Here is a 12899-nt window from a genome sequence, read left to right as displayed (position 1 = left end):
ACTCATATGATTTCAATTTCAAATTATTGCTTTAATTAATTATATATGCTGTCTTTATATACAATGTCATAACTCTTTATTAAATAATATTTGAAAAATACAATTGGACATGAAATAAACCATGGTTTAGAATGAACTTTAAGTTGTACATATGCATCAAGTTTTTTTTATTAGGTTGACCTGATATATTACACTAAGATTTCTTATCATTACTGTTCGATTTTGTTGGACTTGTTTAATTGAGTTTGATCTATTTTTTTAAAATTCAATTTAAAAGATTTTTAGTATTTTATCTGACAAACGACTAACTACATATATATAATTTCATTATTATTATTATTATTATTTTAATTTTAGAACAAGATAGACATTTGGATTATAGAGTAGCTCGTGACTAGTGAGTGAAGTTGTGAATCATTGGTCCAAATTGGATTTGGGAATAGAAAGGGAACAATAATTGATGAAGAAGATGATATATATGATATGTTCATCAAAAAAGATGATATATATGAAAAAGAAATTGAGGCCCTAGTTTTCTTCCGCATTATATACAGGTGTCAAAAAATGGCTAAACAAAAATATCCCACAATTTTAGTTTGTAATCATGGATTTGACAAGACAGGGAGCTAAAAGAGCCTTAAAGTGCAGGACCATATAGCCCATGTGATATCATGTGGGCAATAAGGCATTTTGAAGCACATTTACCATTCAGAGTTTGTGTGCTGATTGTGGGAAGAGGTGGGGAAAGCTTAGTAGGGCATTGGGATAATTTTTTTCCTTCTTTCGATGACGACAATGATAATTGATGAAGTGATGTCAATATGGTCCTTAATTTTGAAAATTTACATGATTAGGACTCACTTTACATATATTTATTTATATATATTTGAATTGACCATGATATCAAGGAGATTTATGATTTCATTTTGTGTGGTTGGGAGACCTGGAGACCCACTCTCAATCATCAAATGTTTATTTACAATAATTGTATATGTGTCTCTCAACTATAAACATACTTTATTAGTAGTGAATGATTAAGATCCATTGTTTTGTAGCAAATATTTCACATCTTATCGATATTTATTTACATGATTAATTAGTGAGCAGTGTTCAAAATTATGATGAACGAACATGAATGATATATATTGATCCCATATCGTCAATTTCAAATATTTAACTAGGATTCTTCTATTCAGAGACACTTGAATTGCAAAATTCCAAATTTATCAAAAAACAAAAATAATAGAAAAAAAAATAGGTTTAATACGTTTATGTGGGTTACAAGTAGAATAACTTTTATAAATATGATAATAAATTAGGTTAATACTGGTTTGATGTGATAATTACTCAACTCATCTTACTCGAACTGCCTTAAAAGTGGACTAGCTAGCACAATTAACATTTCAGAGAAGCTCGATTGAAATTTTTGTGCAAAGAAAAAAGAAAAAAATCTAGACTAAAATTGTGTAATAAATAACAAAATATTTTACATAAAATTTGTTTATCATTCAAGGTGTTTGTAATTGGCATGTATACATAGGTGCATGGTTGGTACGTTATTCGTGGAATATTAGATAATTTCTCTCTTAAGAAATTGAACTAGGAAATTTCGTTTGATTTCCCAAGGAATAAATGTCCCTTGTCATTTTGACTCGACTTTACTACTACTATTATTATTATTATTATTATTATTTAACTTGCCAAGAAAATTTTAAATCAAAGTTCTGATATATTACTAAAGTAATGATTTTATCATTTGTCCTACGACTGGTATGAGGGTACTACATATTATTAATGCATGTAAATGTAATATTTACTAAATTTTATTTTCAAAATTTTTTGGGTCCAAAAAAAAATAAAAACAAGTATTTATTGAGAATAAATCCATGTACGGTCCAAAAAAAATAAAAATAAGTATTTATTGAGAATAAATCCATGTACTATAAACAAGTAACATCTTGACCAGTTTCGGACGTTCCTCTAAATTAAACATAATAAGAGTACCTTCTTGACAACCAGACAAAATATCTTACTAACACAAATATGTGATCATTTTTGTTTGGTACTCTATTAACATTGAATAAAATTAACTACATTTTCCATTCAACCGTCATATATAACTTTATCAAATGGTATAAATTAAATTAATGACGATAAGATTATTAGCTGATGATCAAGATGTGGCAATATTTTTGTTAGATAAAGTATATGCTAAAAAAATAATAAATTGTTTATTATACACTACATTTTCATTTCTTGATGGTGCTCTTCATTATATATGCACATTGTATATACAATAATTTTAGAATTATCAAAATACTTATCAAATTTAATTGTTTACTAAACTATATGATAAATGATGTGATAATATTTAACTGATTCATTTTTTTTTTATTTATCCATATTTAAGTTATACTAACATATTAACATATGTCACTTGGTAAATGTTTTTAATAAACAATTTGGTACATATAATACTACTATTTTATATAAGATTAATTACATTTTGATACCATTAACATTTAGAGTTTTACAATTTAGATCCTCAATTTTTTAATGTTTTACTATTTAGATATTGTTTAACTCTTAACTATTCGGTTTAACTGCCATTTCATGTGACCGATATTAAAATATATTAATTTTCAAATGAAATATATTAAAGTGATAAAATATTAAACCTATTTATGAAATTGTGCCTTTGGTATTGTTATAATTAATACTAACATATTAAAAAATATTAAAAATGTAAATTTTTATAATTAATTTTTGAAATATTATATTTTAAAATTTTTATAATTTAAATTTGATACAATTTAATATGGATCAGATAAAATAATTATTGAAGTATGTCTATTAAAAGTTAAAAAAATCTAAATTATAATAAATTAAAATTTTAAATTGCTGAAAAAAATTTAAATTATAAAATTTTAAATATTAAAAATATTAAAATACAATTAAATGATTTATATATATATATATATATATATGCATTTGAAAGTACACTGACTTAAAAATCCTTGTCCCACCTTTTTTTTTTTTTTTTTTCTCTTTTTCGGTAGAATCCTTGTCCCACTTCTTAATTGCACGCGTTTACTCTTTTTTTAATCTGATATGGAATCGATTCTTTTGATAATATATGAAGGGTAATTAAATTGATTAAGGATTTGACATTTTGATGTGACAATTAATTGATTCGTTCGTTAATCTTTTTTTCATGGAAATGATATAATTCTGGTACAAAACCACCTAACCAAACCGAGTATTACTACTCTATTATCAAATATTTTAAAAAAAAATAAAATCGAGTAGTATACTTTTCTTAAACTTTTAAAGAGGATGCACCAAATTAATTAGCCGCCAAAAAACAATACATAAAGGATTTGACAAATGCACACATGCAACTTTAAGGTTTCAATTTTTTTGGGTATATTTAAATCCCTCAAAATGATAGATGGAATAGGTATCCAACAAAAATAAAAAACAAAAAACAAATTAAAAACGAAGTTCCAACACAAAAAAAAAAAAAAAACAAAAAAGAAATTAAAAACGTAGTACTATGTGTCTAGCTAAACTGTATAGCTGCCCCTTTCAATTACCAAACCCACCAAAAGGCATATATAATTTTCAAGAACCTCAGACGACATATGTGACCCAATCTCTCACACTCCCTTCACGTGGACGTCTCGTGATGTAAGTGGGTACAACTTCTTTTAAACAAGAACACAATGCACACACATTCTTTCTCTCTCTCTCTCTCTCTCTCTAACATATTTGACTTTTTGAATCATTTTTTATTTGGATTCCCTTAGCATTAATATTTGCAAAAAATATATTATTTTTCACCCACAAAAACACAAATCAAAATAAAAATTAAAAAGGACCTTATGATTCCCCCTCCTAAACCCACAGCCCACGGATGGTACCTGTGCCCTAAAATCCATACCCTATCAGCATCCATGTAGGCTAATATTTAAACCTACATGGACCCACAATATCTAGATTCTTATACCGAAGCCAAAAACATGCTCTCATTTCTCATTCATCCTCTCCCTCCCTTCTTCCTTCCTGCCTTTGGCTTTTAACAAGTATTTTCAACTTGTTTTATCTGCCTTTCACATCCCTATAAATACCTCTCCTCCTATTCCCCAACACACCACCAAACCAAAAAACCATTAATATTTCTTCTACAGCACACACACATCCTATATCATTCCCTTTGTGATCAATCCCAAAACCCTACTTGAACTACAACTTCTAGGCTAAGTAGTGTAATTTTTTCAAAAAAAACAACTTAGAAAAGGTGAAAATGTCAGGTGTTTGGGTGTTCAATCCGAAAGGTGTAATGCGCCAGGCGGAGAGCAGTGGTTCACGTCGAAAGAGTCTGGTTTACCTGCCAACGGGTCAGGTGGTCTCGTCCTATTCGGCGCTCGAGCAGATACTGACTGGTTTAGGTTGGGAGAGGTATTACGGTGGTGGCCCGGACCTCTTCCAATTCCACAAGCATTCCTCCAATGACTTGATATCTCTTCCAAAAGATTTCTCCAAGTTCAACTCCGTTTACATGTACGACATCGTCATTAAAAACCCAAATGTCTTCCACGTCAAAGATATTTAGTGAGTGAATCATGATATTCCCCCACTCATATGTCTATCTCTATATTAATCTAATACATACATACATATATATATATATATATGTATGTATTTATGTATGTATGTGTTTCTAATTTATTTCCTTTCGTGTTTTTAGGGTGTCTGTATTGTTGGTCTTTTAGGTTTGGTACTGTCTCTTCCTAATCGATTTACTTGTTTGTTTTCTTTTAGAATAAAAGGGTAGGATTTAATTGTGGTGGTGTGTTTGATTTTATGTAGCTTTAATCGTGTACTATTGCTTTGTAAGCAGCTTTGTGAGTGAAAATATGGCTTTTGTTGTATCATGCAATGATAATAATAATAATGTTGCATATCCATTTGTCATATTGGTAATTTGCTCTTCAGCATATAAATATATAAATATATATCCGATCTAATCACATACTTAATTTAACCATAAATTTTTGCTACACATGCAATTGATCCTCTAACAACATGGATGACAAGAATCATCAGAATAAAGCTATATATATATAAATATATACATATATATGTGATATATATATATATATATATACCCATATATATTTATACCTTTGTCCCATGTAAGGTGAAGTTGGATATTAATTATTGAATAGAGGTTTCAAGTGGGAGACACAGTGGCAGTTTGGCAAATACATTCACTTTCTCTCACTCTCCCACACTCTCCCTCAGTATATATGACATTGGCAAGCTTTGATAGTTACTACTATATATAGCTTTTAAGGAAACAGAAGTCCATCGGGAAGGGTTGCCGTGCATGGCGTATATATATATATATATATATATATATATAAATATATCTTAATTTTAAATGTCTATGTAATACATAATTTTCATTTTTGATCCATTAATTATCTCTGGAAAATTACAGTAATCATGCAATAGAGAGAGTAAAAAATTAAAAAAATAGAAAGTAAAAAACAGAGACAGAGACTAAAAGCTTTCTGAGAGAGATCATTATGAGAAGGAAAGTCATGCATAGACTCTCTTTAATTTGTATATCCAATGATGTAGCACAGACACTTTATAAAAGGAAATATTACTATTTAAATATTATTAAATTTTGTCTATGTGACAGATTCTATTTATACATACATATATATATATATATATATAAAAAGAAAAGAAAAAACAATGTAGCTAGGGCATTATAAGCTGAAATGAGGTCCCCCAGTGAGAGGGTGAAGAGAAAACGAGAACAGATGGATTTCACGTGAAGCAGATTGTGACAGTAGATCATTGCCTAGGTGTGGAATGCCACTTGTCCAGATGGGATGCGTCAGTTCACCTAGATGTTTTAAATAAAATAAAAGGATATATATATATATATATATATATAACATGCAATATGTATATATAATATATATATATATATAGTCCTGCCAGCAACATCAGCATCGTCCAGCAAATGCTCCATTTGAAGTATGTGTAATCAGACTCATGTAATTAGACATCTATTATCAAGTTTATGTTGGACGACAATGTCTAGTAATATAAAATTTATTATAATATAATATGATGTTTTTATTTAAACAGCTCTGTTGAAATACATATTAAATATATATATCTTTGTTAGATAGTATGTTGTCTAATATTAGACATGCATATTATGTTACATAGATAGTATGCACTATGAAAGAATTATTAATTTATATAAAGATATATATATATATATATATATGTTATATATTGTTTATGTGAAGAATATTATTTTTGAACATATATGTACCAATCACCAAAGCTTTTGCTGGGTGACCACTTTCCTTTTTGTGTTTTTTGACATCTTGATAAGAACATCGACTAAAGTCGCTACAGGTTAGCAGTTTTATGAGTATTTCTTGCCTTGCCGACATCATTTCAGTGATATTTCAATTGTGGGCCTTTTATTATTATTATTATCTTGATGTGGGTTTCTCAACATACGTAGCAGAATAATAAAGTGATTCTGAAAGGAGACACGTAGCAGAATAATAAAGTGATTCTGAAAGGAGACACGTGGCAGAATAATAACAAAGTTTTGGTTTTCGACTATGAGGATGTCATGCAGTTGCAATATGTGAAGAAGAAGAAGAACAAAGAGGAAAGAAAGAAAGATGGCAAACAGAATTAGATGTGGAGAATGACAGATGTAAGTTCTTTCTCTAAGCTTTGCAAAAACCAACTACAATAGGATTTGGGAATCTGTTTTTGAAATTTTTAAAATCTATAATAAAAGGTTATCATGTCAAAAACTATGTTGAATTAAAAAGGGAAAAAAAATTTTAAAAAAAAAAAAAAAAAAACAGCCGTAGGATATGAGGGGTGAAAGAACTTGTAGTGTTGAATTATGGTCGTTCCATTTAGAAAAATAAATTATACATATATATATATAGATATATTTTTAAATTTATACATTTTCACATTTAAAATGATATGAAATTTAGATTTAATAGCTAATTATCTTCTAGGTGGAACAATCAAATTAATGTAAAATTAAGATTTACAACGTACATCTTCTTGTGGATTCTTTGCATAGGAATAATTTCTTTTTATTGTTTAGTTTTTTATGTGTTATTAACATTAGATTATACAAGTTATTTCTTAGCATTTATTGGACAAAACTTCGAGCTCTACCCGGTAGCCGGCAACCTTTTTGTAATTTTTTGAAATAATTAAATCTCAAATCAATGGGTTTGTAGTTTTTGATTTTCACTTTTTGAAGATTTTTTAAAAATCCTTGGGTTGTACGGATCCACTTTTTAAAACATGATTATCGTTTTCGCATCATCTTTATTCATTGCCAGAATATATATATATATATATTTCTCAAATGGTTGATGAATTATTATTCGTCCGTACAAATTTCAGTATACACCATTACAGTTGTACGGACTTCTCCAATTTTCATGAAAAGCATCAGAATTTGAAACCATATGAATGGGTCTGATATATCATGTTATTTTCTGATCAAACAAATAATATAGATAAGATCTTGAGGTAAAGATTCAATATTACTATGAGAAAAATCCTAACTGATATCTATTTAATAATAATAAATTACACATGAAAAACCGTTTTGGTAACAAAAAAATTGATTTCCAAACTCATTCTGAAATCTACCTATAACTAATGTCTTTAAAAATCACTTCTGACACAGAAAGAACTATCATGAAGCACAAAAATAAATAAATAAATAAATCTTCCAACAAAATTTATATATTTTAAAACTGTAAACTAATCCTTAGAACACCAAAAATTTACTTCATAAAAACTAGCAATACATGTAGGCGTAGCTTGTAAGTTTACCAAAGACATCAAATGAGTAATTGCAGCACTTCGCAAAATATCTACTACTAGAACAACCAAAACAAACTAAATACTGTAGAAGGTTGGGGGGGGGGGAAGGCAAACTTAATTTACACTAACAGCATTCCTATATATAGGTCTGTTTGTCTAGGTGAAGTTAAATTTTGAAATACTCAACCATATTGAGCTGACTTGTAGTGAAACTCATCGATTGTCGAATATATCAAACCTTCCTCTTCAAGTGCTCTGATGGCTTCCCTGTTATGGAAAAGTTAAGGATTTAGCATTTGAACATGAAATACAATGCATAAGTTCATGCACTTTTAACTGAAAAAGAAAAAACAATTACGTAATCTTTGCCATAGGAACTTTTAGCTGTTGGGAAAGTTCATCTTTATGAATCCCCTTTTCCTTCCCACTGCGATCAAAAACAGATTAGAAAAGTTAAAGACTAGGTGATAACAAGAAATAAAGATCAGCAAATTCCATGGTGCATAAACTCATTATAGACAACAATCCTGTGTAATTGTTATCACACGGTTCACACCACCTTAACCTAGAACTGAGTATTTTATGACTCCAGTCTAGCAGTAGAAAAATAGCTTATTAAGTGTTTTGTTCTTCATTTCCTAGTAAAACAATAAAATAATCCTCATCAGAACAAATTCCATGAGCATAACTGGCTAAACCCAACCCACCATTGCTAAAAGAAAGAAGTTTAATAGGGAGTTTTGAGCTAGAATTCTTAAAAGAACCTTAAGAAAAAAAAAAAAAAAAAAAAAACTGCAGCGTCTAGGACACAAGCTGCAGATGAATAGACAGATGAAAGATTATGCAAATGGCATATATTTCTTAATTATGAAACTACTTTATAGAAGAATACACAGCAAAGCCATGTTACCATGTACGTTTGAGGGCGCACTAACAGAACCAAAACTAAAGAGAGAGAGAGAGAGAGAGAGCACATAATAAAGGAAAAAGTTCATTATAAACTCACATGCTTGAAGGCTGCTGTAGATAGTCAAGAACCAACTGATCGCAGCTCTTTACTCCATCGGTATTAAATTGACCAGAGAACTATAAAATAAGGATATTAAATTTTTTTATGCCAAGCATATACATCAACAAGTACATTTTGACATGAAACTCTAATTGACTATATCTCATACTTGACTAGATGAGGCTGTCTGATATCCATTAGATCCACTACTCACAGGAGTGCTCAGAGATGAGTCTTTAGACTGAGAATGAGTTGTATCACTTCCTTGCTGCTTTTACCAGAACAAAGAAATCAATAAACAGAAGACAGTGTATATTATTCACATTTAAAGATAAGGAATACACATTAATCACACCAAAATTTCACCAGTCAAAATTATCAATACCCGTATTTTAGAACTCTGCAAATGGTTATGTATGCATTCAATAAAGTGAAACGCAATTTCATCAAAGTTTGTCACAGGCCTGTAATAAATGGAAAAATTCGTCATATATAATCCATTAATCCATCAACTATAAAAGGAAGTATAGGCAAGTAAGAAATGCAGAAAACATCCACTACTTAGACTGGATGCATCCATGATCCAACTACGCTATTATTTTGTGATTCTCTATGCACATCAACTGGGAAGTTATTACCCGGGAAGAAAAAAAAAAAAATATATATATATATATATATTTATATATATAAAATACACAGGGGATAACAATTATGCATAAAGATGCAGCATTAAAAAATAAATAAATACAAAATTAAACAATATCTTTTATCATAAAAATAAATTGTCACTTTCAAGAGTGTACTTCTCTGATTTTGGCCAAATATACAACTTCCATGTTTATCATCATCTTCTAGACAAATATGCTCCAAGTTTAAAGCTCAACAATTAGATTTAAGATCCTATCACTAACTATCAAATACTTGCTCTAAATAATTAAATTAATTATACACTACCCATGCACATTTTATCTATCTTCCATGGATCCATAGTAGAGCTACAAAGCCAAACATAGGTTGAAAAAAATTCAACATTTAATAACCCATCCATGCACAAAGCAAAGCAATTCTTCCAGCCTACTCTTGAGCGGGTTTCTCTCCACTTCAATGTTCTAAAAATGAGGACCAAAACAGAACATAAAAGACCAGTAGGCCAGTGAATCTACTACTGCTCCACGCAAGACTTCATGTGCATGCTAATATTATTATTATTATAGCTGACACATGTCAATAAATTATTAAATTTGTTTTCCACAAGTTAAAAATGTTATTGTGCCAGTTTCAAAGCTGAACCATTTGTAATTACAGAAAACCAAAAATTACATCGAACATGGACTGAATAATATACATGATCAGAAGTTCAATATCCCACTATCTATTTACTTATGGGAGGACCATTCATGAAATGACAATATATCTATCAAGACGTGAAGATACAACTTCATGACCTCATGCTTGCATAGCCAAACACAATGGAAGAAGAAATCTACATGGTTAACCTAATAATCAGTAAGGAAACTCTTATGTTCTTTACCTTACGGAGAAGGCAACCAGTTGGCGATTGCCTTGAAATATCTTCAAGTGCCCATTAACACGAACATACATGCCATCCCTGTTGCAAAATAATTTAAATAAAACCACATAACATTGTAATGCATCGTTAATTCAGTACATAAGAGACTAGAAATGACTGAAGACTTACTGTACTTCCTCCATTTCCCTTGTATCAAATACCTCATTCACCCTGATAAAGAATTAAAAATAGTTTGAAACTAATATAAAGTTGCAAATAGCCTAGGGGTGTAAATCGTAACTGAATGGTAAAAAATTTCTAGCCATTCACCTAGGTTAAGAAGATGTATTATTATAATTATGTATTTATGCATGTTTCTGATAACAGGTATGCCTGTCCATACAGAATCATTAGGTTATATAAGCATACTTTGCATTTTAAACACTAACAAACTAGGCAAAAAAAATCACTGCCATCATATTCTATAAAATTCTATAAATTGCATGCGAAAAGAAATTAAGAACATACCATCTTCTACATCCAATCCGTCCAGTTCCATCATCCAGAGTGAAATTGACGTCAGTGTTTCTTTCAGTCTTGTTAAACACCATTCCAACCAAAGTAACCTAAAAGCAACCATATACAAAATCCCAGTTAGGAATGCAACCATAACAAACAAACAAAGCGCCATATGTTAACCAAATCTAGTTTCTTATGTTGATATCACAATATTTGTGCATTGATCTCTAAGCAAATGCCGATGGAATTTTACATTGGAAATGTCAACACCGTTGATCTCGAAATTTGATTTTTCGTCGCCAGATTGATAAGCCTCGCTTATCTGCTTCACCGTCACGGGAACCAGGCCATGAGTTTCGCGACTCTACAAGAACAACGAAAACATTAATAAACCACAGAAAACCCCTAGTTTGCGATTAAAACAGAAGAAATTTTTTTTTTTTTTTTTCAGAACTCATTCGCAGAAGCCAAACACGGAAATGGGTCTTAAACAACAAAAGCCACCAAAAACCCAAAAAACTCACCAGTTGTACTCATAAGATTCTCACTCACGGCAATCGATTTCATCTATTTTTTTCCCCTTTAGACTCGTTTCGAACTAAAAATCAGATGGTATAAGACACCATCACAGTCCCTTTCTCATTTCTACCATTTTCAGAGACTATAAGTTTCCGAGAAGCCAAACAAGAGGTCAAAGAAGGGAGAAGATGAGGGGCTTACCTTTGCAGCAGAAGGGGTGGAATCGGTGAGCTGAGATGACATAAATCCACCCCCAGAAAATGCATTGGTGGCGTCGAATTGGCTCGCGGAGAACATCTCTAATCTGATAGATATCCCCAAGATCTATCGCTCTTTTTGGGTGGAGATTTTGATTTTAATTTGGGGATGAGCGGCCGTAGCAGATTTGATTTTATAGCCCCTCGCTTCGAACACTAAATGACTTCCCGCCATTAAGTTTCCTTTTCCCGCTATTGCTTTTTTTTTTTTTTTTTTTTCCCTCTTCCAGTCTAGTTTACCAGCGAACCAAATATTTTAAAAAATGCTTAAGAAGTTTTTATTCTCAAAATATTTAATTTAAATTTCTTTGTTTGTGATGTTGTAAATAAATAAATAAATAAATAAATAAAAATATATATATATATATATGTAACTGCAGTATTAATTACGGTTTTTTATAGTATTAACAATAATTTTTTAGAAAATTATCACCAATTATATAAAAAATTACCATCACTGTTATATCCGGTCCAAAAAATGTGCAAAACAATATTGCCCTTGGATGAAAACGGATGGTTCAGATTACACGCTTCCTTTTCTCCTCCCAAAACTCTCTCACGTGCCTTCCTTTCCTCTTCTCCTCGCCTTCCACCTTTCCCCTTCTCCTCGCTTCCACCCTTCCAGCAGCTGCTCTCTCATGTGCCTTCCCTTCCTAGAGATTTATGCAATTTTAAATTTTGGCACATGAAAATGCCGTTTAATGCTTAGAAAACGGAATCTCGATCGTCTTCCTCTGCTTGTCATCTTAACCTGGGGTCTAATGAAAAATCTCACTTCTCTATGTGTAGTCCGTTCAGATCTCTCGCTACTGGCTTATCAGAATTTATTTTTTTTTAAAACAATTTCAGATCTCTCTAGAAATTCTCCATTTGAAGTTGAAATCCCCATTGTTGAAGCTTGTTTTAGGTCATCTAATGTGCAGCGAGGTCGACAACAATAGACTTCCAAATTTTCAAAGTGCAGGCAACTTGGAGATAGAGGCTGACACAAATTCTACATTATTTCCAAAATCTTCCAATTAGTTTATTGTAATATGGGATGCTATATGATTGTCAGGGAATTTTCAATTTTCCTTTTTTTTATTTATTTATTATTTCTTTTATTTTTTGAAGTTGTGTAAAATATTCTAAACGTGATGAACAAATTGTTTTAGCACCTAAATGGCAATCGATG

General features: G+C 30.4%; 2 protein-coding genes across 4 annotated transcripts; one reads left to right on the top strand and one right to left on the bottom strand.

Moving 5' to 3' along the window:
- Window positions 1–4172: 4172 nt before the first annotated feature.
- Window positions 4173–4943, top strand: LOC107420784 (flowering-promoting factor 1). The gene has a single exon (XM_016029831.4). It carries the CDS (start codon window positions 4307–4309, stop codon window positions 4613–4615), a length of 309 nt encoding a protein of 102 aa, XP_015885317.1. The 5' UTR covers window positions 4173–4306; the 3' UTR covers window positions 4616–4943.
- A 2906-nt stretch (window positions 4944–7849) lies between these two features.
- LOC107420782 (replication protein A 32 kDa subunit A) lies at window positions 7850–11943 on the bottom strand. Of its 3 annotated transcripts, none has more exons than XM_016029828.4 (10): window positions 11670–11939; window positions 11203–11313; window positions 10959–11056; window positions 10620–10661; window positions 10452–10529; window positions 9306–9384; window positions 9090–9191; window positions 8918–8997; window positions 8270–8338; window positions 7850–8178 (listed from the first exon to the last, which is right to left on the bottom strand). In XM_016029828.4, exons 1-10 carry the CDS (start codon window positions 11763–11765, stop codon window positions 8094–8096), a joined length of 840 nt encoding a protein of 279 aa, XP_015885314.1. In that variant the 5' UTR covers window positions 11766–11939; the 3' UTR covers window positions 7850–8093. The 3 variants fall into 3 exon arrangements, with proteins under 3 accessions (XP_015885314.1, XP_015885315.1, XP_048330941.1); XM_016029829.4 differs by having other exon boundaries at window positions 9090–9188; window positions 11670–11937; XM_048474984.2 differs by lacking the exon at window positions 10620–10661 and having other exon boundaries at window positions 11670–11943.
- Between the last annotated feature and the right edge of the window lie 956 nt (window positions 11944–12899).

The sequence above is a fragment of the Ziziphus jujuba genome, chromosome 5 (assembly GCF_031755915.1).
Source record: "Ziziphus jujuba cultivar Dongzao chromosome 5, ASM3175591v1".
Taxonomy (NCBI): Eukaryota; Viridiplantae; Streptophyta; class Magnoliopsida; order Rosales; family Rhamnaceae; genus Ziziphus; species Ziziphus jujuba.
This window is presented reverse-complemented; position numbering and strand designations above follow the sequence as displayed.